This window comes from Coenobita brevimanus, chromosome 56, assembly GCF_032717465.1.
Source record: "Coenobita brevimanus isolate Jiangsu-jjx chromosome 56, ASM3271746v2, whole genome shotgun sequence".
Classification (NCBI taxonomy): Eukaryota; Metazoa; Arthropoda; class Malacostraca; order Decapoda; family Coenobitidae; genus Coenobita; species Coenobita brevimanus.
The window spans coordinates 38,265,268-38,289,723 of record NC_137009.1 but is presented as its reverse complement, the minus strand read 5'-3'; the positions used below and the strand labels follow the sequence as shown (position 1 = coordinate 38,289,723).

At 39.7% G+C, this 24,456-nt stretch overlaps 1 protein-coding gene across 1 annotated transcript in view; it reads left to right on the top strand.

Annotated features, from left to right (window-relative positions):
* anchor (integral membrane protein GPR155 homolog anchor) overlaps positions 1-10,156 on the top strand; it is a 37,523-nt gene extending 27,367 nt beyond the window's left edge. The window contains exons 9-20 of the mRNA XM_080273902.1: positions 135-256; positions 545-710; positions 1,015-1,170; positions 1,666-1,765; positions 2,969-3,161; positions 3,995-4,134; positions 4,448-4,609; positions 4,886-4,982; positions 6,324-6,531; positions 7,381-7,541; positions 8,792-8,932; positions 9,943-10,156. Coding sequence (XP_080130028.1) covers positions 135-256; positions 545-710; positions 1,015-1,170; positions 1,666-1,765; positions 2,969-3,161; positions 3,995-4,134; positions 4,448-4,609; positions 4,886-4,982; positions 6,324-6,531; positions 7,381-7,541; positions 8,792-8,932; positions 9,943-10,156 — 1,860 coding nt within the window. The remainder of the gene's footprint in view (positions 1-134; positions 257-544; positions 711-1,014; positions 1,171-1,665; positions 1,766-2,968; positions 3,162-3,994; positions 4,135-4,447; positions 4,610-4,885; positions 4,983-6,323; positions 6,532-7,380; positions 7,542-8,791; positions 8,933-9,942) is intronic.
* Positions 10,157-24,456: the final 14,300 nt, after the last annotated feature.

Below are 24,456 nucleotides of genomic sequence, written 5' to 3'. Positions count from 1 at the left end.
GATGAGGAGAATGAGGATGATGATGATGAGGAGGAGGAGGAGGAGAATGGTGGTGGTGGTAGTGAAGATAGGTATGTATAGCATTGTTGGGCATACACCAGGTCACTAACATAGGCTATCCTCTGATCATCCAGGTCTTGGGCCAGGCTTTCTCAGCGGCAGCCCTCTTCCTGTTGGGTCTAAGGATGGTGGGCAAAGTGCAGACACTGAGGGGCGCCGGTCTCGTCACCCCAGGCATACTCATTGCTACCAAGACGTAAGTGTAGTGGGGCAGTTGGTTCATTAGTTGTTTACTGTGTATTAATAGTTTGAATTGGAAATTAACTTGTGTGTGGGTGGGTGTGGGTGTATATGTGTGTTTTTTACATATGTGTGAATGTGCATCTATGTGTATACTGTATAAATGCTTGTCTCTGCGTGAGACAGACAGACAGGCAGACTGAGAGAACAAGAGAAAGAAAGACAGAGAATGAGAGACAGAGAAGAGCAAGAGAGCAAATCTGTTCTGATTTATTTAACAGTTTAACCCCCATCCAACCCTCAGTCTGCTGTTGCCGCTAGTGACGCGTGAGGTAGTGAGTCTGCTGCACCCAGGCACCGATGCCAACCAGACAGCAGACTACAGCAACTATGCCTTCCTGTACGGCACATTCCCTACAGCACCGGGTGTCTTTGTCTTCGCCACCCAGTACAATGTGGCTGTTGACCTGGTATGTATTTAATCCAATATACTGTATTCACAAACTTGGTTAATATCTCATGCCGTCAAGTTTTTTCTGGCTCTGGACCCCAACTCGCTCCATCCTAGGGTGGGTAAAGAGGTCTGGATGATGGTGATGATGATGATACCTTTTTCACTTGAACTTGGCCTAAATTTGTTATCTTTATATTGAATGCTAAGATATAGTAAGAGATTAAGAAACGAGTGAGCCGCTGGTCACAAGGAAGTGTCATGGAGAGCACGTATACAATAATGATTGGTTGACAGCTAATGCCAGTCCTCTGCCAAACCAGATAGCGAGTGCAATGGTGGCGTGTACGTTCCTGTCGGCACCGCTCATGTTCGTGTCGGCCAAGATGGTGACGCTGGTGAAGATCAACCCAATGGACTACGTTAAGGAGTTGGAGGTCATTCTCTTCAATGTCAGCATCATTGGGCTTATCTGCACTGTGAGTTTTGCTTCCTGAATGGTTGCTTGTTGTTTGTTGGTATGTGTAGAATGAAAGACTGACTAAGAGGGTGTATGTGGGTGCAGTGGGTGAATGATACAGTATCAGACTCACCCATCTAGTTTGAAAATCTCTCCTACACTAGGTAAAATTCTCAAGAGATAGTATTAGTAGCCAGCAGCTTCAACCCCAGGCTCATCTTAATATGAAACCAATGGACTGTATACTTAAATTGCCCCTAACTTAGCCCACCATCCTTATGTTACCATTCTCCTTATATGGGGTTGGGGGAAATTAATAGATGTTCATATAACCAGACATTCCCACCTCCCAGTTATGTCAGTGCCACCACATGAAGGTGACACTCTCCAACACCAGTCTAGAGATAGCAAAAATTAAATAGAAAGTACCGTACCTGCCAGATTGAGTTAATAAAAAAGAAAAAAGTTAAATGATGGCATATAATGTGTTGCTTTGTTTTCCCCATGTTGACAGGTGTGGGTGTTGGTGGTGTTCCTGCTGAGCCGTAAGTGGAAGAAGGTGCCACACTTCTTCACCATGTGCCTCGCATTCTCACAGTGTATTGCCTGTATCGGTAAGTGTTGATGGGAATTTGTACATGGAGGATGAGAGACTGACTAGGAAAGCATGTATGTAAGATGGAGAGGGGAGGGGAAGGGCAGGAGGAGACTGAGGATGAGATGGGGGGATGGATTAGAGAGGAAGAGGAATATTAATGAGGGTGATGAATGATGACAGGAATTTGAACTAAGAGTGATTGGTTGACGAGGAGTGGTATGTGTATGAGATGGAGGGGGGAGACTGAGGATGAGATGGAGGGATGGTATGGAGAGGAATATTAGTGGTGATGAGAGGTATGGAGAGATTAGCTTGATAGCAGTTGACAGTGTGACATGGAGGCAGTTTTGTGGGCCACTTCTTCTGGGATTAAGTCATCTGGCTGTTGTTAGATAGCTGGATAGACAGATACACAATGAGAATAATCTATAACTATCTTGGGCAGACAAAACCAGGGCCATTGTATGATCCATGTACAGTATTCATAAGGCCAAACAAACATCAGAAGAAACTTTGAGTTTGGGTGGGATTACAGTGAGTTGATGATGAAGACAGTGGAAGGTGACAGACATTATTGGCCTGTTTTATCAGATGGGGGAAAACAAGTATTGCATCCATCTGTACTGAAAGTGACTTTATTTTTTAATCATTAGTCTTTGGTTTTGTCAGTTGGGAGGATATTTTTGTGTTGTACAGGCAGTCTTAATTATAAGTAAGGGATATGTTCCAAAATATTCACAACTTTTTCCATACAATTATTTCTGTAAATTTCAGGGAGCTGGCAGATTAGCTGTATGGGTAGCAGTGGAATTTTAAGAGGCAATAATTTTGTAGTTTACTGTTTACTTCATGTCGAAAAGATGACATGAAGAAAACTTGTGACAAAATGAATACTGTAGCATTGGCATTGAAAATGGCCCTGATATGTTGTTGTGGCCTCAGGTTCATCTTGCATTAATCCCTTCAGTTCAGTGATGTCATAGATGTTTTATTCATCCTGCTGTGAGATGACTATTCATCTGGGGGAGGACATTTCATAGTTAAGAGGTGAGATACAGTCTCCAAAAAACCATTCACTATTATAGGAGGTCTCCCAGATCTAAATAAAGCCATCTAGTAGCAGAGGAATAAAAATGAAAAAAATGACACTTTACTCAGGTGGTTAAGGATAAAGAAGGTTGACCGTTGTTAACTGTACCTTGTGCTTGAACCCCCACAGGTGCACTGCTGTGGTCGGTGGTGAACTGCAACCACACATGGAAGCTGTACCTCCAGTTTGTGCTGCTGTCCTGGGGTGTGTTCTCGTCACGGTTGTGGACTGCGCTCCTCGCCATCACACTCTTCCTCCTACGCTGGCGATCGCTGTGCTTTGTCCTGCGCCTCAGACCCTTCATGGCTATTGTGGGATGGGGGTGAGAAGCATCACTTTTTTTTTTTTTTTACAGTAATATATTATTCTCTAGTTAGTTGATGTAGCCTTACTTTCATAATTTTATACCAGGTGACAAGCCAAGTGGATCACTGTAACCCATTAACCTTTACCACACTGGCTGGTGGTCTAGTGAGTCCAGGCACTCCAACTGGATGGGGTCCATAATGGTTTAAATCTGAGGTATGGTTGGGGTGTATTGCACACTCAGGGGTGAGCAAGGCATGTCACCCTTGCCTTATGTATTGGGACTGAATAGTCTAACCCCAGGCCCCTTACACTGTTGATGGTGCAAAAATGGATTAGATGATGAATAGTGGATTATTGTCTCAGAGAAATGTCCGGAGTCTCATGGAGAGACAAACAAGTGCGGGAGTTGGGGAGCATTGAGTGATGTCAGTGTTGGGAAAGTGGTAACAGAAGCACCGTGAGATGTTTTGGCCATGTGAAGGTTGACTAGAAGAGTGTATGTGAGTGAGATGGAGCAATGGGGTTGAGAGGTGTATGAATGAAGATGTGCAACTTTGTGTGATGGCAGAGGACAGAGTAACGGAGGCAGTTAGTTGCTATCCCCCCTCTGGGAACAAGACATTTGGCAATGGATGGATAGATGCTGTAGATGGATGTTACAGTATTTTGTTTTGTTGTGCTTTGTAGACTGTTAACTCAAACTCCAGATAGTCCTTAGTTCATGTCCACCCCTTCTTTCTTGTACTGAATAAAGCCATCTGGAGGTAGTGAGCACATGTAGTCTGTCAGCAAAGTGAAAGTGTTAACTCCTAAACTTGCTCTTATTGTTCTTCTCCACCATTACAGTGTTCCGGCAATGCTTGTGGTGGTGTTGATACTGATGGTGCAACAGGAGACAGATGTGGGGGACAAACATGACCCCAACTTCCAATACGGTGCAGCTCAGGCCATTGTGGCACTGCTCCTACTCTGGTTCAGCCTTTTTAGTGAGTAACTGTTTTGTTGAATTACTGTAATCTCCTCTATATCTATACTGTATAGTGTATTCATGTATGCTGGTATAGTACTCTGTGTGTGTGTATATGTATACTGTCTACATGTACAAGCACACACACACACTTACAGTTAAGTGCAGTTTGTTTTACCATTATCCTCCAGTCAACTATCCTCTTTGTGGGGGATAGGGAGGGAATTGAGGGACATTTATATAACTGGGCATGGTTATATCTGTGCCTACATGTGAATCAACCCTGTTTGATGGTATGTGAAATGCCTGCTAACCTTTTATTGGTTTTACAGCAACAATGGTGTGTCTAATCCTGCACCAGCGCCATGAGCGTCGATATGCCCAGTATGAGTCACTCCTCAACCTGGACGATTCTGATGAGCCCCGTGCCTGTCCCAGCGCCTCACCCAACCCCTCCCCAGCACCCTCACCCACACCATCGTCTCGTAGCTCCTCTGTTGTACCAGCAACCCGCAGTGAGTCTTGTTGGTCTTTGTGATCTTAACTACTTGAATTAGATGATGGGAAAAAATTATGATGATGAAATAGTACTTGTCAACTATTGTTCCATCCCCATTGATAGAAAGGAATAGGGGTAGAGTGAAGATGTTGGTGCTGATAAAGTCTAATTTGAGGTTTATATGTCCTCCACTGGTATAACCCATTTAGTAGTGAGAAATAGGGTTAGTGTGATGATAATTATGATTTTTTCTCTCCCTTGATGTCAGCTGGTAATGGCAGTCTTGCATCCTTTGCCTCATTCAACTCAAGGGAGTGGCCAGATGCAGAACAGGGAGCAGATAACAACTCCAATTCTGACAGTGACAGGTAAGGCTATGGTGTTGCTTTGTCTGTGATTTTTTCAGCTTTCCGTTCACACCTATGTCTATAAATCTCTCTCACTTCACTATTGCCTGAGAGGGGTGCCGTCATGTGGTGGCAGTGATATGATTGGGTGGTGGAGCTGCCTTGTTATATAGAAATTCATCAGTTCCTCTCTATCTTCCAAAAGGAGGATGGTAGACTGTAGAAAAGAGGCTGCTTCGACCTGCAGTCCATCTGGATTACATTCACATGTGTCTGGAATTTCAGTTATTACTTCAACTACTACTATTACTACTACTGTCACCTCACCACACCTCACACCATATCACCCTCTCTGCTCAGACCAACCTTTCCTATCACAGTACTATATCATACCATTCTCTTCACATCATCATCAGCATCATCCGGACCTCCTTTCCCACCCTAGGGCAGGGTGAGGAGTTGCAATGTCCAGACAGCCCAAATTTGCCCAGTCTAATAGGCCACACTTCCATTCACTCATCATTGAAGTCCCTGGAATCCTGGCTCTATTGGATACGCCAAAAACATTCACCACGTTCTGTAGCTTCACACAAACATATCCGATAGAGTCACACCATGTACAAAATTCATTCCTGTCACCTCGCCACACCTTTCCTCTGTCTCCTCACTTAACCATACTGCTGTCTCCACAACATCCAGTCTTCTCACATCTGTCTCACCTTACCTTGCTGCACTCTCACCATGCCATTTCATCATTTCTACAATTCTTTGAACCCCAAGTGGTATTATTCATTCATTCATTCATTCATTATCTGTTCTCATAAAAAAAAAAAAAGATGTCTACTGAGGTAATTACTGATGGCTCATCATGTTTGAAAAATCTCTCCAGCATTGAGTAGAATAATTTGAAGATAGCAAGAATAAAGTAAAATTATTGGATTGAGTGCTGATTTGTTTTTAATACTATTTGTGCCAGCTTCAGAAGTTGCTCATTTAAAGGGAAATTTTTTGAATTGGGGTGGTTAGATTCATCCATCCATCCATCGTCCAATCCTGTGTTGCCCCATGAGGAGTGTAGGAACATCTTTGAAGGGCTGGAAAACTGGTATGACCTTATGAAGAGGATGGAGAGTGTGCGACTAGCTAGGAGAGTATGTGGGTAAGTTGGAGGGAGGGGAAGACTGTGGATGAGATGGAGGGATGGAGTAGAGAGGTACATGAGAGAGAGGGGTGTAAGTTGTGGGGAGGGCGACATGGAAGCAATTTGTCTGTGGCCACCCCTTATGGGATTAAAGCATCAGGTTATACATAGATAGCATTGGAGGACTTATAATCTAATTGTATCTTCTTTGGCATCCACAGTCTGTTCAGTCCACATGATGAGGTGGCCAGTGTGGGTGGTGGAGGAGGGTATCGGGGTCGTGATGATGGAGGTGAGGCCAGTGTGCGGCAGCCTCTCACACAGCTGACTGAACCCCACGAGACCAGGATAGTGCGTGACCGTGATGACGAGTTCCAGATGATGAGGCACGTCGTACTCCTCCTCTTCCTCTGCGGCTCTATGATTGTGGTGGGTTTGCTTTTGTGGTTTTATTAGTTTTGTGTGTGTGTGTGTGTGTGTGTGTGTGTGTGTATGTGTGTGTGTGTGTGTGTGTGTGTGTGTATGTGTGTGTGTGTATGCTTTCCTTTGCTTTACTCCTTATCAGTTTTATTTATTTATTTACTTATTTTTTTTTCCTGCCTCACCCCATCCATTGATGGGGAAAGAGGTCTGGATGATGATGATGACATCCATAAGTGTTGATGTTTATGCCTGTGGAGTAAAATCAGGATTTAGGGGGCTTGAATTGAGTGAACGAAAGTGGCCTATTTAACTGGGCATATTTTGGGTTAGTCTCTCTCTCTCTTTCTCTCTCTCTCTCATGCATGTGGGGTAGAGTCAGGATGCTGCTGACTCATATGGTGGATGAATGAGAGGTGGCCCATTTAAAAAATACCCAGTGGTGTTCAAGGTTCGTGTGTGAGGGATTGTGTTGGAAGGATACTAAGCATACCACCCTCTGCCTATCAGCTCATAGTTGCAAGTAGCTCTTAGGTCTGTATCTTGTTGGTCTCCCTTTATTAACTTCTGAAAGTTCCTAGTTCCAGCCTCTGTTTAGGACCCTGGGAACATATGGATTTATTGAGCAGTCTGTTTGATTAGTTTCTCCTCTTGTCAGGTTTTTCATGCTCTCTAGACCCTGCCACACCTGATTGTTAAATAGGAGAAGGTAACTAGATGATGATGATAACCTTTTCACATTTGATGATGATGATAACAACCATAACCTTTTCACATTCCACACTAAACACATCTCTCGCTCTACACATCCCCCACCTCTCATTTCACCAGCTCTCACTGCATTTCTTGCACCACCAGGGTTTTGCGCTGTGTATGTGGACGCTGGTGACAGAGGGAGTGAATGGTGTTTACATCGAGCTGGTCTTCCTTGATATTGTCCTAAACTTTGGCCAGGGGTTCTTCACGGCAGCCATCTTTGGACTCGACACTCGCCTCACTGTTGTGCCACTCCTCAAATGGTCAGTGGATTTTTTTTTTTATTTTTTTTTTATTTTTATTTTTTTTTCATCCTTTCTTCTTTCTTACTTTATCTATCCATCTGTTTATCTGTGTATTTGTTTATTTAACTTAACCTTGTCACTCTGATATTGTCTCTCTCTCTCTTTTTTTTTTTTTTTTTTTTTTTTTTTTTTTTTTTAGTGTACACTGTTCACTGTAACTAGGTGCCTTTTCTCCATCTTGAATGCAGAGCTTTAACAAGAGATTAACACAAGAAAATGATGCTAGTCCTGAAGAAGTATTATAGAGAGAATGTAGAGCTGAAGTGTTGTCCCATTCTGCTAATCAGCTACAAGAAATAGAGTACAGAAGAGCAAGAGTCTGCCCCAAGTTAAAGTGAATAGTTATGCCTCCAGTCTGTTTTCTTCAGCTTATAATGATGCTGGAGTTATTTGGAGACTTTATTTAACTCATGTCAAGTAAGATAAAATCGTAATAATGGTGATTTGTGTAAATAGGAGAAAATCAAAAGAATATTGTTGTGTATTACGTTATGTGAGTTTGATGGCAGGAGAAGGTGTAGATGGGCAGAAACACATTCTGATAAATGGATGTATGCTGGAACAAGGAAGCAAAAGAAGTCATGAAGGATACACAAGAATGGATTTACAGTAGTATTTGTAGAGATGGACATAGCATGGAATTGACTTTCTTTATAATGTGCCAGTCAGTAAAATGATTCTTCTGTACAGGTTTTGCTGTAACAATATCAAATCAAAATGCATAGACTCAGTTCACTGTAACTAGGCTTAAAATTAACATGTCACTATCTTCAAAGCAGAGGTAGAACACAAGATTATGGTGCTAGTCATGAAGAAGTGATGTGGGAAGAATGTAGAGCCATAGTATTGTCTTCCACAATTGAGCTCCGGGAAAAAAAGCATGAAACGACACAAATCACTTCCAAACTTAGGTGAATGGATGAGATAATGGAGAATGAAAGACTGACTAAGAGGGTGTATGTAGGTGAAGTGGTGGGAGGGGGAGACCGAGGAAAAGGTGGAGGGATGGAGTTGAGAGGTATATGAGGGAGAGGGGAGTGAGTTGGGGGGAAGGCAGTCAAATGGTGGGTGACAGAGCGACTTGGAGGTGTTTTGTCCACGGCCACCCTTTGCAGGATTAGGGCATCAGCCTATAGATAGATAAATAGGATGATGATGATGATGATGAGCTACACTGCTGTATGTTGTAATAATTTCCAACCCTCCAGGTGGCGTAGAGTGCGTCACGGTGCGGCAGTGGTGGTAGTGCCGGCATGGGAGGATTTGGACCCCCAGACCAGACAGACCTGCGACCAGTTCACCAATTACCACATGGACAAGTGCGTCAAGGATATCGTGAGGGATCGTAGGTTAGTCACACAGTCTTGGTATTCTTTATATATTCATTATCTTCATTTTATCATATCATTTTCAGTTTTATACATCATCAGTTTATTATATTATTGTCATTTGTCACTCTCATCTTAAATGTCAGGACCATCTTGCCAAGCCCCGGGCTCCTACGCATCTCATGGGACAACGTAGGATTGGATGATGGATGGATGGATGGAATTTTCACATAGCATCACTTCATTACATCATTTTCAGATTTGCACATCATCATCGTCATCATTGTAGCATCATTTTCGGTTTTATACATCATCATCATCATAGCATCATTTTCAGCTTTACACATTGTTTTCCATGTAAAGCAGGTCAGATAGGTTCACCTGTTTGCATTCTGGCTCTATGGTCAGCATACCACCTCGTTCTGTGTCTTCCTCAGTCCTTTTCTCCATCAGTGGTCTGGTAGCTGTATACTTCTACACTTCCTCACTTAATTCTCTGATCCATTTTCTTGACATGAACTGCACAAAACATCCCAAGTCTCCTCCTCCTCCTTCTTTCCTTCCTGATGTTTTCCACTCTCAGCCATCTTCTTAGCTTTCCCAAGAGTATCCCAGCATCCAGTTGTATCTCACATATCTGTCTGATCATTTTTGTGTCATTTCATTCCCAGTCTTGATATATCCCCCTATTTACTCCCCATGTTTCGTTGCCATACAATACAGTACTTGTACAGGTAACCAGCACTATCCCATTTGTTACAGTTTAATTTTTAGTTGCCTTCAAGTAGTCAGTCATTTTTCTATTTTGTGAATAAAGAGAATGCTTGAAATTACTGGGTGACAGTTGTTTCTCTTAACTTTTTTCCCCCACTTCACACTCTTGTTGTGGCACTTTGCCCTTCACAACCTCCAACACTGATGCAAGTAAAATTGAAATAGGTAGGATGATGATGATGACCATGTACAGGGTCTGGCAGGAATTAGGACCGAGGGGTGAGGACTGGCAGTGCAAATTTCTGTGTAACCTTCAGATGGCGACTGAAGACCCTGTGCGGCGTGTTTGGTGGTAGTGAGTTGGTGGAGTGGCTAATGGTGGTGGGGCTGGCACGGGACCGCACCGAGGCTGTCAAATATGGCCGCCGACTCCTGCAGGGGGGTGTCATAAGGCACATCGAGGGCCTCCACCACTTCCACGACCAGCCCCTCTTCTACACGTTCAAGGAAATCGATCAGAAGCACCAATGACGCACGCCGATTATTCGTGTCTCCCGTCCCCCAGAGGATGAGCTCTCACAGATTGAGATCCTGGATACCTCATTAGATTAGGTACCATAGAAGAGTCGTCATATTACCGGTAACGTCCGTGACACATTGTTATTGTAGGTATCTTAATTATCATATATTTGGGTCCATCAATTGAACCCCAGAGAACGAGCTCAAATTGATGTCCTGCCCTCCGTAGGATGAGCTCTCAGATTTACAGCCTAGATATCTTGTTAGATTAGATACCAAAGAAGAGGTGTCATATTATTAACCTGCACACATTATATTAGGTGACCCTTAATCATCTAAATCTTTGAGCCCACCAATCATACCCCAGAGAACAGGCTTTCTCAGGTAGATGTCCTGGATACCTCTAGCTTTGGTGGTGAGTCCTGATGTCATGTCAAGAGGTGTTATTAGGGAGCTGGCACAGAACAGAATGATTGAGAGCGGTGTTAGTTGAACCTGTGGGACCCTTGCCACATGAAAACAGGTACTGGAGAGGGAAACATTCTATCAGTAGCATTGATAGGGCAGCTCCTTTGTCCTGTTATATAAATGTTCCTCATCTCCCTCCCTGTCCCCTAAAAGGAGGATAGTGCATTGCATCAGGAGAACAGCCTCAGAGGCTTTGGGTTCACCATCAGCACCACATAAGAGCGCCTTTCATGGTAACATCCCTGACACATTGTTAGACTCTAATCTGTTCACTTTAACTAGGCAGGAAATTACTGTCTTTCCATTGTGAATGCTGAGCTGTAAGCAAGAGATTGAGACTAGAATATGGTGTTAGTCATAAAAGATGTGACATGGGACGGTTGTAAAGCTGTAGTACTGTCTTATTCTACCAGTGAACTAGGGATATAAATTGCAGTAGGATGAACATCTCTGCCAAGTTAAAATTAATGAATTATAGTGTCTGTAAAATAATCCACATCTGTGCCACAAGTACACTTCACAACAGCTCAAGTTACCACCCTGACAACCTGCAGAGACTGTTTCACCCCATGTATCTATACATTTTAAGTGGCTTTGGAAACTCTTAGCACCTCTTTCTTAGTGATTTATTCTCCACATTACACTTCAATATCATCTTTCATGATATTGATGCATAAGGTGTAAATAATAAGAAAGTATAACATAAAAAAGGTATCAGTGTGTAATTTGGACAAGAGATCACTTAGAAAAGGTGCTAAGATGCTGTAATGCCCAAAGTGCCACCTAAAATATAACCATTTTTAGCTCACTTATGGTTAATGCCTAAGGAGAGTTGTATTTAATTAACGTCCTTGGTATATCGTTACATAGACATCTGTACTGACGGTAATGGACTGTATTTTTGTTACAGATCTCCAGTAGAATAGCGTACACATTAATGGCCATATTGTTCAAAGCTCTGCAAGGTCAATAGCAAACACACTTCATTGTCTGCAGTGTTCATATCTTGTGCTCTTTGTTCAGACTTCCACAAAGGCAGTAGCAGACACACTTCACTGTTCATGTTGTTCAGATCTTCATTGTTAACCACTTTGTTCAGAGCTGCACAAAGTCATAATGAACAAACCCTAGTGCCAGTGTTCAGATCTCCAGTATTAGCCAAACTATAGCAAACACACCTCAATGTCCATGTTGTTCAGATCTCCATTGTTAACCTATTGTGCTGCTTGATGTCATTTTTATTTTGCTCACTCCATCTGATAGTTTAAATCAGCCTGGGATAAATTTTCCAAAGTGGAGGGGTTAGATATAGCTTAAATAAACTCCTCCAGTATGAGAGACCTTCCCAACTTGAATCAAATGATCTGTTAACTACAAGAGTAATCTAAGAGGATGTCAGTTGGGTGCAAGAGGTTAATAGCAAACACATCCTTATTTCTGTGTTGTATAAATCACCACAGTGGCAGTAGCAGATGTACGTTATTGCTAGTAAAATGTGGATATTCAGTGTCAGTAGCGTAATTCACAGATCTGTATTGTGTCTGTGTGTTTGAATTCTTTGGTTGTAAATTCCTGTACACACATACTTGGGAGCTGCTTCATTCATATCCCCAAGTTATATTCAAGCATTTCCTAAAGCCCTTTAAGGTATTAAAATGTTGTGCAAGACTGGGTAAAAGCTTCAGTATGGCTATATATCTTGCATTATGAAAACATATATATACTGTATACAGTTTGGACTCGGACAGTTACAAACATCACAATAACACAGTACACCCTGTCCTTGTTATAACGGTAAGATGCATTTAGGAAAGCTCATTGTTGAGCCAGAGTATCGTTAACCGGGGACGTTATAGCTAGAACGTATAGGGATGCGTTGGAGAGCCTTGACACCCGCCCCCCAACCATCCAAGTTCAAAACCCACCCAAATGAGTCCAAAAACAAGTTTCTAGCTTACGTAAGCCCCCAAATATCTTCAAAACGAGCTAAACTAAGCCTAAAACTGGGCTGTGACTCACCTAAACCCAAAAGTAAAATCTGAAAATTGTCAAAAATAGGCCAGGAAAAAAATTAGACTTAGTAAACCTGTATCCAAAAATGACAGTGTTCACCCCATGTATGACTAAAACACAGTAATCTAAGTCTAAAAACAGTTTATAAATCTACCTAAATACAAAACTTAAGTCTAAAATATTATCGAAATCGGTTAAAAAAAGAAAACATCGAATGACTGGGGAATGGCCATCGATAGGCAGGGAAGGTTGTTAATTTTTTTTTACATCACAATGGCGGGGTATCATTTAGCAAGTGATCGTGTGACGGAGTATGGGTATATATGGTACTGTACAGATTCGGACAGTCTACAAACATCACTGACAACATAGGTCTTCTTCTTTCATATGTGCCTCTCTTTACAGACACTCTTACATAATCATACTTGGCCATTTAGGAGTGTATGGGTAGGACTTGGCATGAAATCTTCTAATAGTTATCGTTAAATCCCAGTGGAAAATGACATATATATCGTCAGTTTATATGGCTTAAAGAATTCACAAGGGTTCTTTTAAATCTGCAAAGTCTGCCAAGATATTCCTTTAAGCTTCCAGGATAGTATTCCAGTGATGACTCCAAGGCCAAGAAATGTCCAGTTGTGTGTCCAAAATCATGCAAAATTTTGAAGATTGTTTTCATGTTTTAAAATGCTATATTGACTTGAACAGATCCAGTAGGTAATGCTATGGAAATGACATACAGGGTAGATTTACGGGATGTATTATAATCAAAATGTGCACAGTATATTTTCTTGCTGTTTTTATTCTTCTAATGTAAAGTGACTAATTTATCACAAAGTATTTTAATGGTTGAGCATGTATGTATGTGTGTTAATGTTTGTTTGGTATATAATGTTGAGCGAACAAACGTGACAGATTTTGTCTTTTATGCTGTGAACAAAGCAGAACAACTGTTTTCTTAGTGTAATGTATTTAAGGTTTAGAGTGTACAGTATATGGGAAGCGCATTTCCTACGTGATGGTGGGAGAACCTTAGTGTCAGAAGTTGAAAATGACATGAAAATGAGTAACTTTAAAATGAAATAAACTTATTATTACCGTACATGAAAATGAGAGACAAAAATGAGATAAAATTACTATTGTATGAAAATGAGGAACTTAAAAATGAGTTAAAATTGCTGTTATATGAAAATGAGAAACTTAGAGACATAAAAATGGAGCTATAGAATGAGCGTCTTACTAGTTGAAAATGGAAAAATGTCCATAGATTACTAATACAGTACTGTGTTATAATCAGATATCTAGTTTACAAGGCTTTGCAAGTTGAAAGATGGCATAGAATTACATGTTATAAATTAAGTTTGGCATGAGATGAAATTGAGGAATAGCGGGAAATGTTAGAGTATAATGGCTAAACTATTATCAGACTTTGTGGAAATGTGCTCAATTATGTAAACCAAATTCATGATAAACTGTGAACAAGGAAAACAGAAGATAACATGAGCTGAATGGATCACCTGAAAAACTTAACAGATTACCTGCAACACAGACTAAGGACCAGAACTGCTGAACAAATTTCCTGAAGTGTTGAATAGATAACTAGATAACTTGAAATGTAAAAACTACCTGAAACACAGAACAAAGTCCTGCCATTCTGAACAAATTATTAAAGCACTGAATAGATTGCCTGGAACACTGAACAGGTTTCTTGAACTTCTGAACAGTGTTTGAAATATTGAACAACCCTAAAATGTTTTATAAAGTACTTGAAACAGTGAACATTTAACCCGGTAAATGCTTGAAACGCACTTGTCATCTACTGAAACCAAAGCCACTTACTTCGAAAATGAGGGTAGCAGTAATAGAAACCAAAGTAAGTGTAGTTGCATGTGCTTTTTATAACACACTGTATCTAATGCCTGTAGTGTTGTAGAATTTAGTTACTGTGGCTGTGTGGTGTAGGATCCATCTTGATACAGTATAGCATATCCTTGTTTATTGATTGCTGGGTATGTGATCGTTCACTTTATATACGATGAATTTGAATTAGGGCCTGTTTTCATTTTATTGTTTATTTATTTATTCTTTTCTATGATCATTCACTTATATACAGTTAGTTAGAATTTAGGACCATTTTTTATTATTCTTTATCACTGTGATGCCCGTTTTCTCACCATACAATCATTTCTCTCTGCTATATGGTCATTATAGCACCAAATTTATTATCCAGTTGGTCTTCAAAAATGCATCCCCATCTTAAACAAGGCCATGCTGTACTGGGATTGTAGGAACTCATCTTGGCCATAGTGCAGGGATATCCGTGGGTTGAAAAATAGTAGAGTTGCTGCTTGTATTTTTAAACTGTCAGATGAAGAGGTTTGATGCAGTATTATCGTGTTTTTCAAGCAGGTTGTGTGCTGTGTATTGGTGCTACAAAATGTGTTGGAGTTCTCTAGAAGGATTGTGTCCCAGTATTTATTTTTTATATTGTCAGGAGTGTAAAGCTGGTCATTTAAATTTTGCAAAGGATATGATGATGATAATGATGAGGAAGAGGAGGAGGATAGTGATCGGACGTTTTTCAGAGAGAGAATGAAATAATGTGATGTTTATAATTGGTGCTGCTTTGAGGGTTGTTAAGTATATAGTGCCACCAAGAAGAGTATCCCGATCATCTACCCTGAAATGAATTAGACTGCAGTAATGTTGCCTTTGACCCCTTGTACCTAGAAAGAGGTTGTATATCATTGATTTTAAATGGGAACAGCTATTATCATCATCATTATTATTATTATCATCATTACTGTATGCTTTAATCTGCACAAAAATAGAAGTGAGGTTGTGTTGTATTTAAGCTCTTGATTTAATGTGCACAAATGATACTGAAGTCAAGGTTTATGCAGTAATGTGGTAAGTATTGGAAATCGTATAAATTACAAATTTTATTGAAGAAAATGTGCAGTAGGAATCCAAGGCAAATACAGAAGCATGTTTTATATGAATGGGAAAACCGCATAGCAAGAAAGAAAAATGGAGAGATAGAGATTAGGCATTTGTTGAACTTATGTCATATTTTAAATAATTAGGTTGTAATGCACACTAGTTGGAAGTGGGTAGAATAGAATGTAGAAAATTAATATCAAGGTAAAAATGCAGATATAAATATGGAGAAGAAGGGAGTGAATATGTGGATATAATAAGAATAGGTACTGTGCATCCAACTGTAAATATTCACTCTCATAGATCAGTTTCGGTAGTGTTTGGTTGTGATGTATCTTGGTGGGAGGAGGAAGAAAATGAGCATGAAATCAAAACAGGAGGAAAGAAGGTTGGAATATGTAGTTATGGTTTTTTATAGTTGTAGAGAGAGAGGGAGGTATTAGTTTAGAAGAAAATATTGTATTAAGTAAAAAGTTAACATTAAAAAAAGAAAGTGAGAGAAGGAGAGGGGGAATACATAACTACAGACTTTTATACAGTAGGAAAAGATTACTAAGATTACTAACACTGTATTATATCTCTTGTCATCATGAACTGTAGCTAGTGTGAAATGAACGTGAAATAGTGTGAGGAAGACATGCAGAGTACCATATATAGGAATGGATTTTTGTACACTTAGGTCATGTATCTTCTCAATTATTACATAGAGAGATAGAAGAACTGAAATTAAAAGTGCTATTGCTAGTGTGTAAAGTGAATATGAAGTAGTGTGGTAAGGATATGCAGAGTAACATATATAGGAATGGACCTTTGTACATTTAGGTCATAAATATTCTCAGTTATTAGTTAAGAGAGATGAACTGAAGTGCTATAGCTGGTGTAAAGCGAACATGAAAATATGCGAAGGATTTACAGAGTACCATATATTGGAATGGATCTTTGCACACTTATATTCTTAGCTAGGTGTATTAATTCTTGATATCACAAACTGAGAATACTAGTGTCCTTGGCAACTTCTCTCTCACTATGCCCACTAACACTAAAATCACTGTACAGTATATTGCACTGGTGTAGATGAGTCATGGGTATATGTGAGAGGCTAAGAATGCAGTATGCTGATGAGTGTTGTATGTTAACTCCCTTAGCCCGAGGAACAATTTATTTTATTCTTCCATGCACCAGATGTCTTTATTTAGCTTCTTAGGGAGCCTTGTAGGTGACTTCCTCTTATGCTGAATATAAGTTGGAGTTTGCAAGAATAAGATGAAAAATATATAGGATGGTTCATATGTACAGACACTTCTCTTCCACTTTGCTGGTTGATTCTTGTGTGTTGTGGGGATGGCTTAGCATTGTCTGTGTCTACCTAGTATCATTTAATCTCCTACTCACACTGCTACACCCACACCAGCAGACTGATCCATTTCCACAACACACATGATACTGCCAGGTTTGTTTCTAGTGGAGTGCTACATATGGACAACTCAGATTGTCAGGCTGAAGGTTAACAACTCACTGTCAAGGCTGTTATTTACATTGTTAAGGGCATTCTCTTCACAAATTATCATCTTTAACTGAAGATGTGTGTGGTGGTTAAGTAGCAAGATGAAAATTATTGAACGATGGCCTTCTAAAAACTCTGCAGGAGGTTTTTTCAGTAATGGTATGCTGCCAAGGGTGTCAGCTGGTAATCTACCCGTATATTTACTCTTACTGTAGCCTCAGACCCCAACAGCCTGAAAGGGGTAATATTGAATTGGCTGTTACTGTTTATGATTTTTAATGTTCTTATTGTAGGTCTAAACATGCATTTCCATTTCTCCATATCCCCCCCTTTGTTATTTCCATCTCTCTGTAGAGCTGTAGCCTATGTTAGATTTATGTTTTATTCATGTTTTTCTTGTTGTAGGTCTGAACATGGATTTCCACTTCCCCATGTTCTGCCTTGTAATTTCCATCTCTCTGTCTCTTCTTACCATGTGTCATTCTTGCACATTTGGTAATCTTTTCTGGCTTTCATTGTAGATCATATGTCTTTTCATTCTTCTGTCTTCCCTTCCTCTTGGTTTGGTTCATTGCATCTTAACTGTATTTCCTTCTTGGGAATTTTTGTTCGTGCTTCCACTGTAAACCAACTTGTTCTTCCATTCTCCAATGTCTCAAGTCGTAGCTTCCATTCTTGGTGTCTCTCACATTGTCTTCTGCAAAATTGTTTACATGTCCTGTATGTGTTCATCGTTGTAAGCCATCACATTTCCAGTATTGTATTTCTTATGGTATCTTTCCTTCAGTTTCTCATGCTTGTGCCAATGTTTCTTTCCTCATCACCAATCTCCTGTTCTCCAGTGTGTCTATCCGTCTGTCAGTGTCAGTCTATCCATCTGTCTGTCTAGCTGTTTGTATGTCAAGCAACCTGTTTTTCATGTGTCTGTCTGTCTAACTGTCTCACATTATGTCTGTCATTCCCCTTTCTTTTCCATCACTATCTTTCACCTTCATATCAATATATAGCCTTGAGAGGTTGCCTAACAAACCAGTATTTATTAATTAGTGATAAGTAACTAATCCTAGAGGCTTGATTTGACCAAAAGTGATAATTGTATTTATAGAGAATGGTACACAAAGAGCCAATTTTATACAGAGATGAGTTATTCATGCATTGATGTTTTAGTCTAAGGTTTATCTAAAACTTAGGCTGGTCATTTGTGGTTGCCTGGATTTGGACTCTTATACTTCAGAGCTAATGTGAGACTATTTTTATTCTCTTGTTAGTAATAGGAGTGGACATTATACCCTTTTTACTGTAACCTGGCCTAAAATTGCAATCTCACTATCTTGAATTCTTAGTTGTAAAGAGATTAAAAGAGAAAATGATACTACTCATGAAGAAGTGCTGTGGAAAGAATGTAGAGCCACAGTATTGTCTTCATTTGTCATTCTGCATGAACTAAGCCACAAAAGGGCAAAATCCTGGCCAAGTTATGGTAAAAGGACTATAGTATTGAAGTTAGGTTTGTCATCTGTCATTATATTTTGCGGTCTGCAGTTAAGAGTACCCAGCCTTTTGCCCCTACTGTACACTGTGAAGGGGATGGTACAAGGTGAATATCCCTGTTATCATTATTAAGGTTGGATACTTTCTACAGTCTGGTCACAATGTTCATCCCATGTGTTCGTTGGCTTAACAGTGGGTGCAGAAAAGACAAATTTCCGCTGATGTGAGTGCAGAATATTCACATTGTCCATTGGTTGTATATTATTCAGTGTCCATTAATTTTGTAAATAATCATTATGTTCAGATTGTTTATAGTATTCAGGTCATCCATCCATTTCCATAATATTCAAATTTTCCATGAGTTAGTTAATGGTTCCAAATTGCCATATAAGCCTCCTCACACAAATGAACTAACCTCTGTGTAAACTTGGCTGAGTGGACGTATATTTTTGTGAATAGTGTAGTGGGCTCGGAAGCGTGTGTATAGTAATAGTTAAACCTTTGGTACAAGAAGTCCTATCAAAGAGGCAATTGTCTGTCAGTAGGAGGAAGAAAAGAGAACAGATCCCAATATAGAAGGGATTACTGTACCCATTTTACTCTCACTTGACTTAAAATTGCCATCTCTTCCTCTTGAATACTGAGTTGTAGCCTTAGTAAAGTGGTATATGGTAGCAGGAATGTGGTAATATATATAAGACTGTTGTACTGAAGGGTTTTAACTTGGTGGTGCATTAGGTGATATGGTTTGTAGTGGAGGTGTGCTGATCTAATAATTATAATATTCCCTTGTTATAGGTAGATTGCAGAGAGTATTTCATTATGCAGTGCTATTTTAAGTTAAACCTTTTCACCACACAAGTGCACAAATGTATCTCAAATGCAGCTGTTAAATGCATACAACACCCAGATTGCAAAGTCAAGAGTTCAGTAGATGGGTGATAATTTTTCAAGTCAAGAATGCAGTTGAGTTATTAAGTAAAAAATGTAGTAGGGAAGTGATAAGTGCATTATTTTTTAAGTCAGTAATGGAGTAGAGGGATGATAATTTTTAAAGTCAGCATTGCCGGTGATAATTTTTAAAGTAAAAAATGTAGTAGAGGAGGTGTTCAAAGTTTAAATTAAAAATGCAGTAGAATAATGAAAATTTAATTTAAAAATGCCGTAGTGGAATGAGTTTTAAGTCAGGAATACAGTTGTGATAATTTTTAGTAAAGAATGGAGTAATAATAATTTTTAAGTGAAGAACAGAGTAATGGCATCTGAAATAACAAGATGCATCTGTAACATTACCGGTATTTACACGTCGAGAATAGACTTCTTTGACAATTTTTATGCCCTAACACAAGAGCCAGTCTCATATTACAGTACATTTCTTAAGGTAGGCTGGTTGTCCACCCTTTAATATACTGGAGTGAGATTCCCAAACCTATTTATGGTAGATTCCCTGTCATAACTTACATTTGTTTTGGAAGGAGGAACTAGACTTGGAAAATTCAGTACACTCCTTTCCCCGCCCTTCCTCCTGTCGTAACGATTTATTTTTATAGGAAGAACTGCAGGCAAGGATAATTCTCAACTCTCCCTGTCCCTCCTCATAAAGCAAATATATTTTCTTGATTATATTCCTCTCATATCCATTACTTTTGTATGAGGAACAGGAAATGGGTTGATTCCACTATGTCCTTCTTGGGAATACAGATCAGAATTGTGATAGGGTTTCAATTGTAAATACAGTATATTCATGAATCCAGCCTCTAGACTGTCGTAGCCTAACCTTAAGACCTTATCGTTTGATGGGGGTATTATGAGCATGGCAACTACTAGTACCAAATAGTAATGAACTAACAGTATTTATTTATATTCATGCACAAAAGCCCAAAACATGAAAGCTAATATTCCTTTTAGTGCTGCAGTGTGGATGTGATTTGCTTTCTGTATGTATGATGACATTTTTACATGACCATGATCAGATTTGTATTTTATCAGTATATAAGTGTGAATTAATGCTATTTTTTTGCCTGGTTTACATTGAATATTAATTGTGAACCACAAAGTCTCTTAGTTTTTTTGTGTGTTTGTGAGTAGCAGTTTAAATACATTCCTCTTCTCTCTGTCAATAAATATTTAGCTGTGCATCCTTCTAACTAATTGATCTGATGACTTCTCATACTGTAGAGTGTAAATAATGTATGTAGCTTTGAGAGTCTGTGATGTATGCATGCACAAAGAATATCTGTGTAATAATTCATGCCTACATATCTAGTCATTAGTGATGGTGCAGGGTGAAGTGAACGAAATTTTCCTTAAGTTTTTGTTAGGCCAATACCGAGCCCAGTGTTAATGTGTGACTCCTCTCGCAGGCTGTGTGGTGTTTGTGTGTTTTATTTCTTGATGGTGATGAGTGTGGACATGCCAGCACGGTACATGGACTGATTGGTTGATTTATTATTGTTACAGTATTATTATTATTATTATTCCAGCTATATAAAGTTTTAACCAGTTTTATTCTGTTTATGAGAGACTTCTCGAACAAAAACGGACTGATATAACACTTTACAATGAGAGGTCTTAAAACTGAAAAAAAAACATTGATATCCGAGTTGCATGCGTATGAAGTAGAATCTAGTGTACATGTAACTGTTGGCATAGAGATCAGCTTTGTTTATGTGTATCTGAAACCAAACAACTCGGTGTGTTGTGTGATCCCATGTACAAGCAGAGTGCAAATATACCACCATCTCATATCATGCCAGTTATTATATCTGATGCTGTTATTCTCGTACATGTAACGCTGTCAGGTGCTTAGTTGGTTGTGTGTGTGTATTGCCTACCATGATGTATGCTTGTAAATGCTGTTGTGTTCTTCAAGTTGTGTGCATAATGGTGAGAAAAGAGTGTACTATGCCAACCTTGATATATACTGTACTGTACTTGTAAATGCTGTTGTAATCTTCAATTTGTGTGCATAATGGTGAGAAAAGAGTGCACAGTGCCATCCTTGATATATGCTTGTGTTATCATATTCAAGTTGTGTGCACAATGGTGAGAAAAGAGTATATTATGCCAACCTTGATGTATGCTTGTAAGTGTTGTCATATTCAAGTTGTGTGCATAAAGATCAGGAAGGAAGGAAATGTTTTTGTGCCACATGGTCCAGTGTGTGTAACTGTTATCAGGCCGAGCATTGATGCGATATTTGCCCCATGGTGTTTACAGTTTATTTAACTGCATAACTGACATAATTGATGTTCAGTGTTTAATTTGGGGAAACATCTTTTATAATTGCAGTGTGTTATACCCTGAAAATATATAGAGAAAAATAGTATTCTTAAACAGGGCAAAGGTAAATGCACTCATAAATTTCTGATAATCATTTATGGAATAATTAATTTGATGATGTTTACCTGCATGATACAAAGCACATTGTAATATTATGTAGAGAAGTCGGGTATATTTCTTTCAATGTAGGGTTAATAGCTGAAAGAAAGTGGATGCTTGCTTCAGTCTTCACAATCCCCCATTATAGCCATGACTGCCATCTATAGTTCATATTTAATTATTCATAATATTTAGTACACAGTCTTAGCCAAGTGTGAATGAGAGAGTCAAACTTGTAACTGGTCTCGGTTTGTATTTGTTCCTCTTAAGTGATATATGTGTAAGTTTGAATACATATTTATGAGAAGTGCTTGCTTGTCTCATTTTACCTCTGATCAACCAGTTTGTTTCCCCTATTAAGTCTTTTAAGGTATTAGGTAGCAATGAGTGTCCTTTTATATCTTAGCTATGAGATAGCTGTGAGTCTCCTTAGTTACTAGTCAAATCAGTCATCTAATCTGACTGCTATCTGCAGAGGTGAAAGGGGCCAGGAATGTATTTCAAGTTAGGGCAAATGCACTGTACCTGTGTGTTTTGAAGATTATTTAAAAGCTTATTAGATTACCTAAGAATTGATTACCACTAGATAAAGTAGTGTAATAGTGTTAGATAGGGGTACTAATCATCCATTCATTTGATGTGGTACTATAGTACTACCTTGATGCAACAACACTGAGTGACATGCAAAGTGGTTTCCTGTTACCCTGGAAATTATTTACTATGCAGGGTGCTAATCAAATAAACAACAGATGGCTACCCAGTGGTCTAGTGGGTTAAGGCATCGCTCCAGGTGAATATGACCCATTAGGGTGTGCATCTGAGGGTTGGTTGGGGCTTACTACCCTCAAAGTACCATTGGGAGGGAGGGGGGATCAGCAGTAAGTCATGGTTGCTTGTAGTTCGGTGAGGAGCGCATTTCTTTGGTTACCGTACCCTTTTCACCATCATGGCCTAAAATTTTCATCTTTCCATGTTGAATGCTGAGTTGTAAAAGCAGATTAACACCATGATATGATGTCAGTCGTGGAGAAGTGCTATGGAAGGGATGTAGAACCGTAGCACTATCTCTGTCAATGATTTACGTGAAATAAGCTGCAATGGAAGAAAATTTGGTCCAGGTCAAGGTGAAAGAACTACAGTGAAACCTTTACACTTTGCCATCAAGTGAGCTGAAAGGGGTTTGGTTTCTTCAGGTCAGAAGCTAAAGGCATGCTGTTGATACGTCTCCCACTCTTGTAAAATCTATGTTTCTGAGTAGGCTGTGATGCCTGGCACAATGAATGTATTATATACTCAGTTCAGCTTGAGTTTTGGGATCTTGCCCACTCTATCCAGAGATGGGAAAAAGAGGGTAAAGATGATGTTGAGGGTATTTGTACAGCACAGTATACCGTACAATTGTTTTCCCCACATTGATTGTTTTAGCAACTGATGAGGGAAAAATGTGGAGTTATTGGAGCGAGGAGTGGGGATGAGACTTAACGAACTGGAGGAGTCTCCCAAACATGTTAAAATCGCCGTGCAGTAGTAAGAATAAGCCAAGAGATGAGTGAAGAGGTTGATTACATCCCCCTTCTATCTGTCTGTCATTCTGTCTATATCACGGCCCAGGCACATAAAAATATTTAGATTCTTTTGAAACGAGCAACTTGTGTGTCAAGGTTTTTAGTCTTTTAAATGTGGCGGTATGTGATGAGATAAACGTGGATCACAGTTGATAGTTTATTTTTCATCAAAAATTACATAATATTATGAGACTTAGTGAACCAGCAGTGACGCAAAACCTTTGTTCGTTTTTAAGTAGGCTAATGGTAGGTAGGGTGTCGAACACGCTTATGACAGATAGACCCTATCACCCCTGATCATCCCCCTCCCCTGCAAGAATATTCGATACAGCTGAGCAACTTGCAACGGAAGTTTTCAGATATGGCTGAACTGACGCAGTAAGCTGAACGCATTTAACAACCTCAGGGCAGAGGATTTGTTACGTCTCTTCTCTCTTATGCCATGTTCAAGAAATATAACAACTACTGTACTTTACTCCTAAACACTTAACCGACTTGCGACACTAAAAGTTTTAAATAAGGCGGGATTGACGTAGCAAGAAGTTGGACACATTTAACAACCTCAGAACAGATGATTAGTTACATCTCATCTCTCTTCTTTGATGCTGAAGAAATGTAAAATTGACTTTTCGAAACACTTGAGCAACATGCACATTCCAAGTTTTTAAATTTGGCGGGTTGTGACGCGATGCGCAGAGGGTGACCCTCGCGCGGCGGAGTTGCTGGTCGAAGTTGGTGGTCACGTGACACCCTCTACCCCGTCCCAGTCCTCTTACCCTGCATACCATACTCATCCCATCCCCCATAACCCCACATTAACACTTGAATCTAACAATATGATTAAATTTACCCCCTCTAGCTCTACCTTTTCACCGATTTTAGCTTTATTTTATGGCGTGGTAGGGGAATAAATACGTGTTAAATATGGAGGGTGAAGCCAAAGCCTGAGC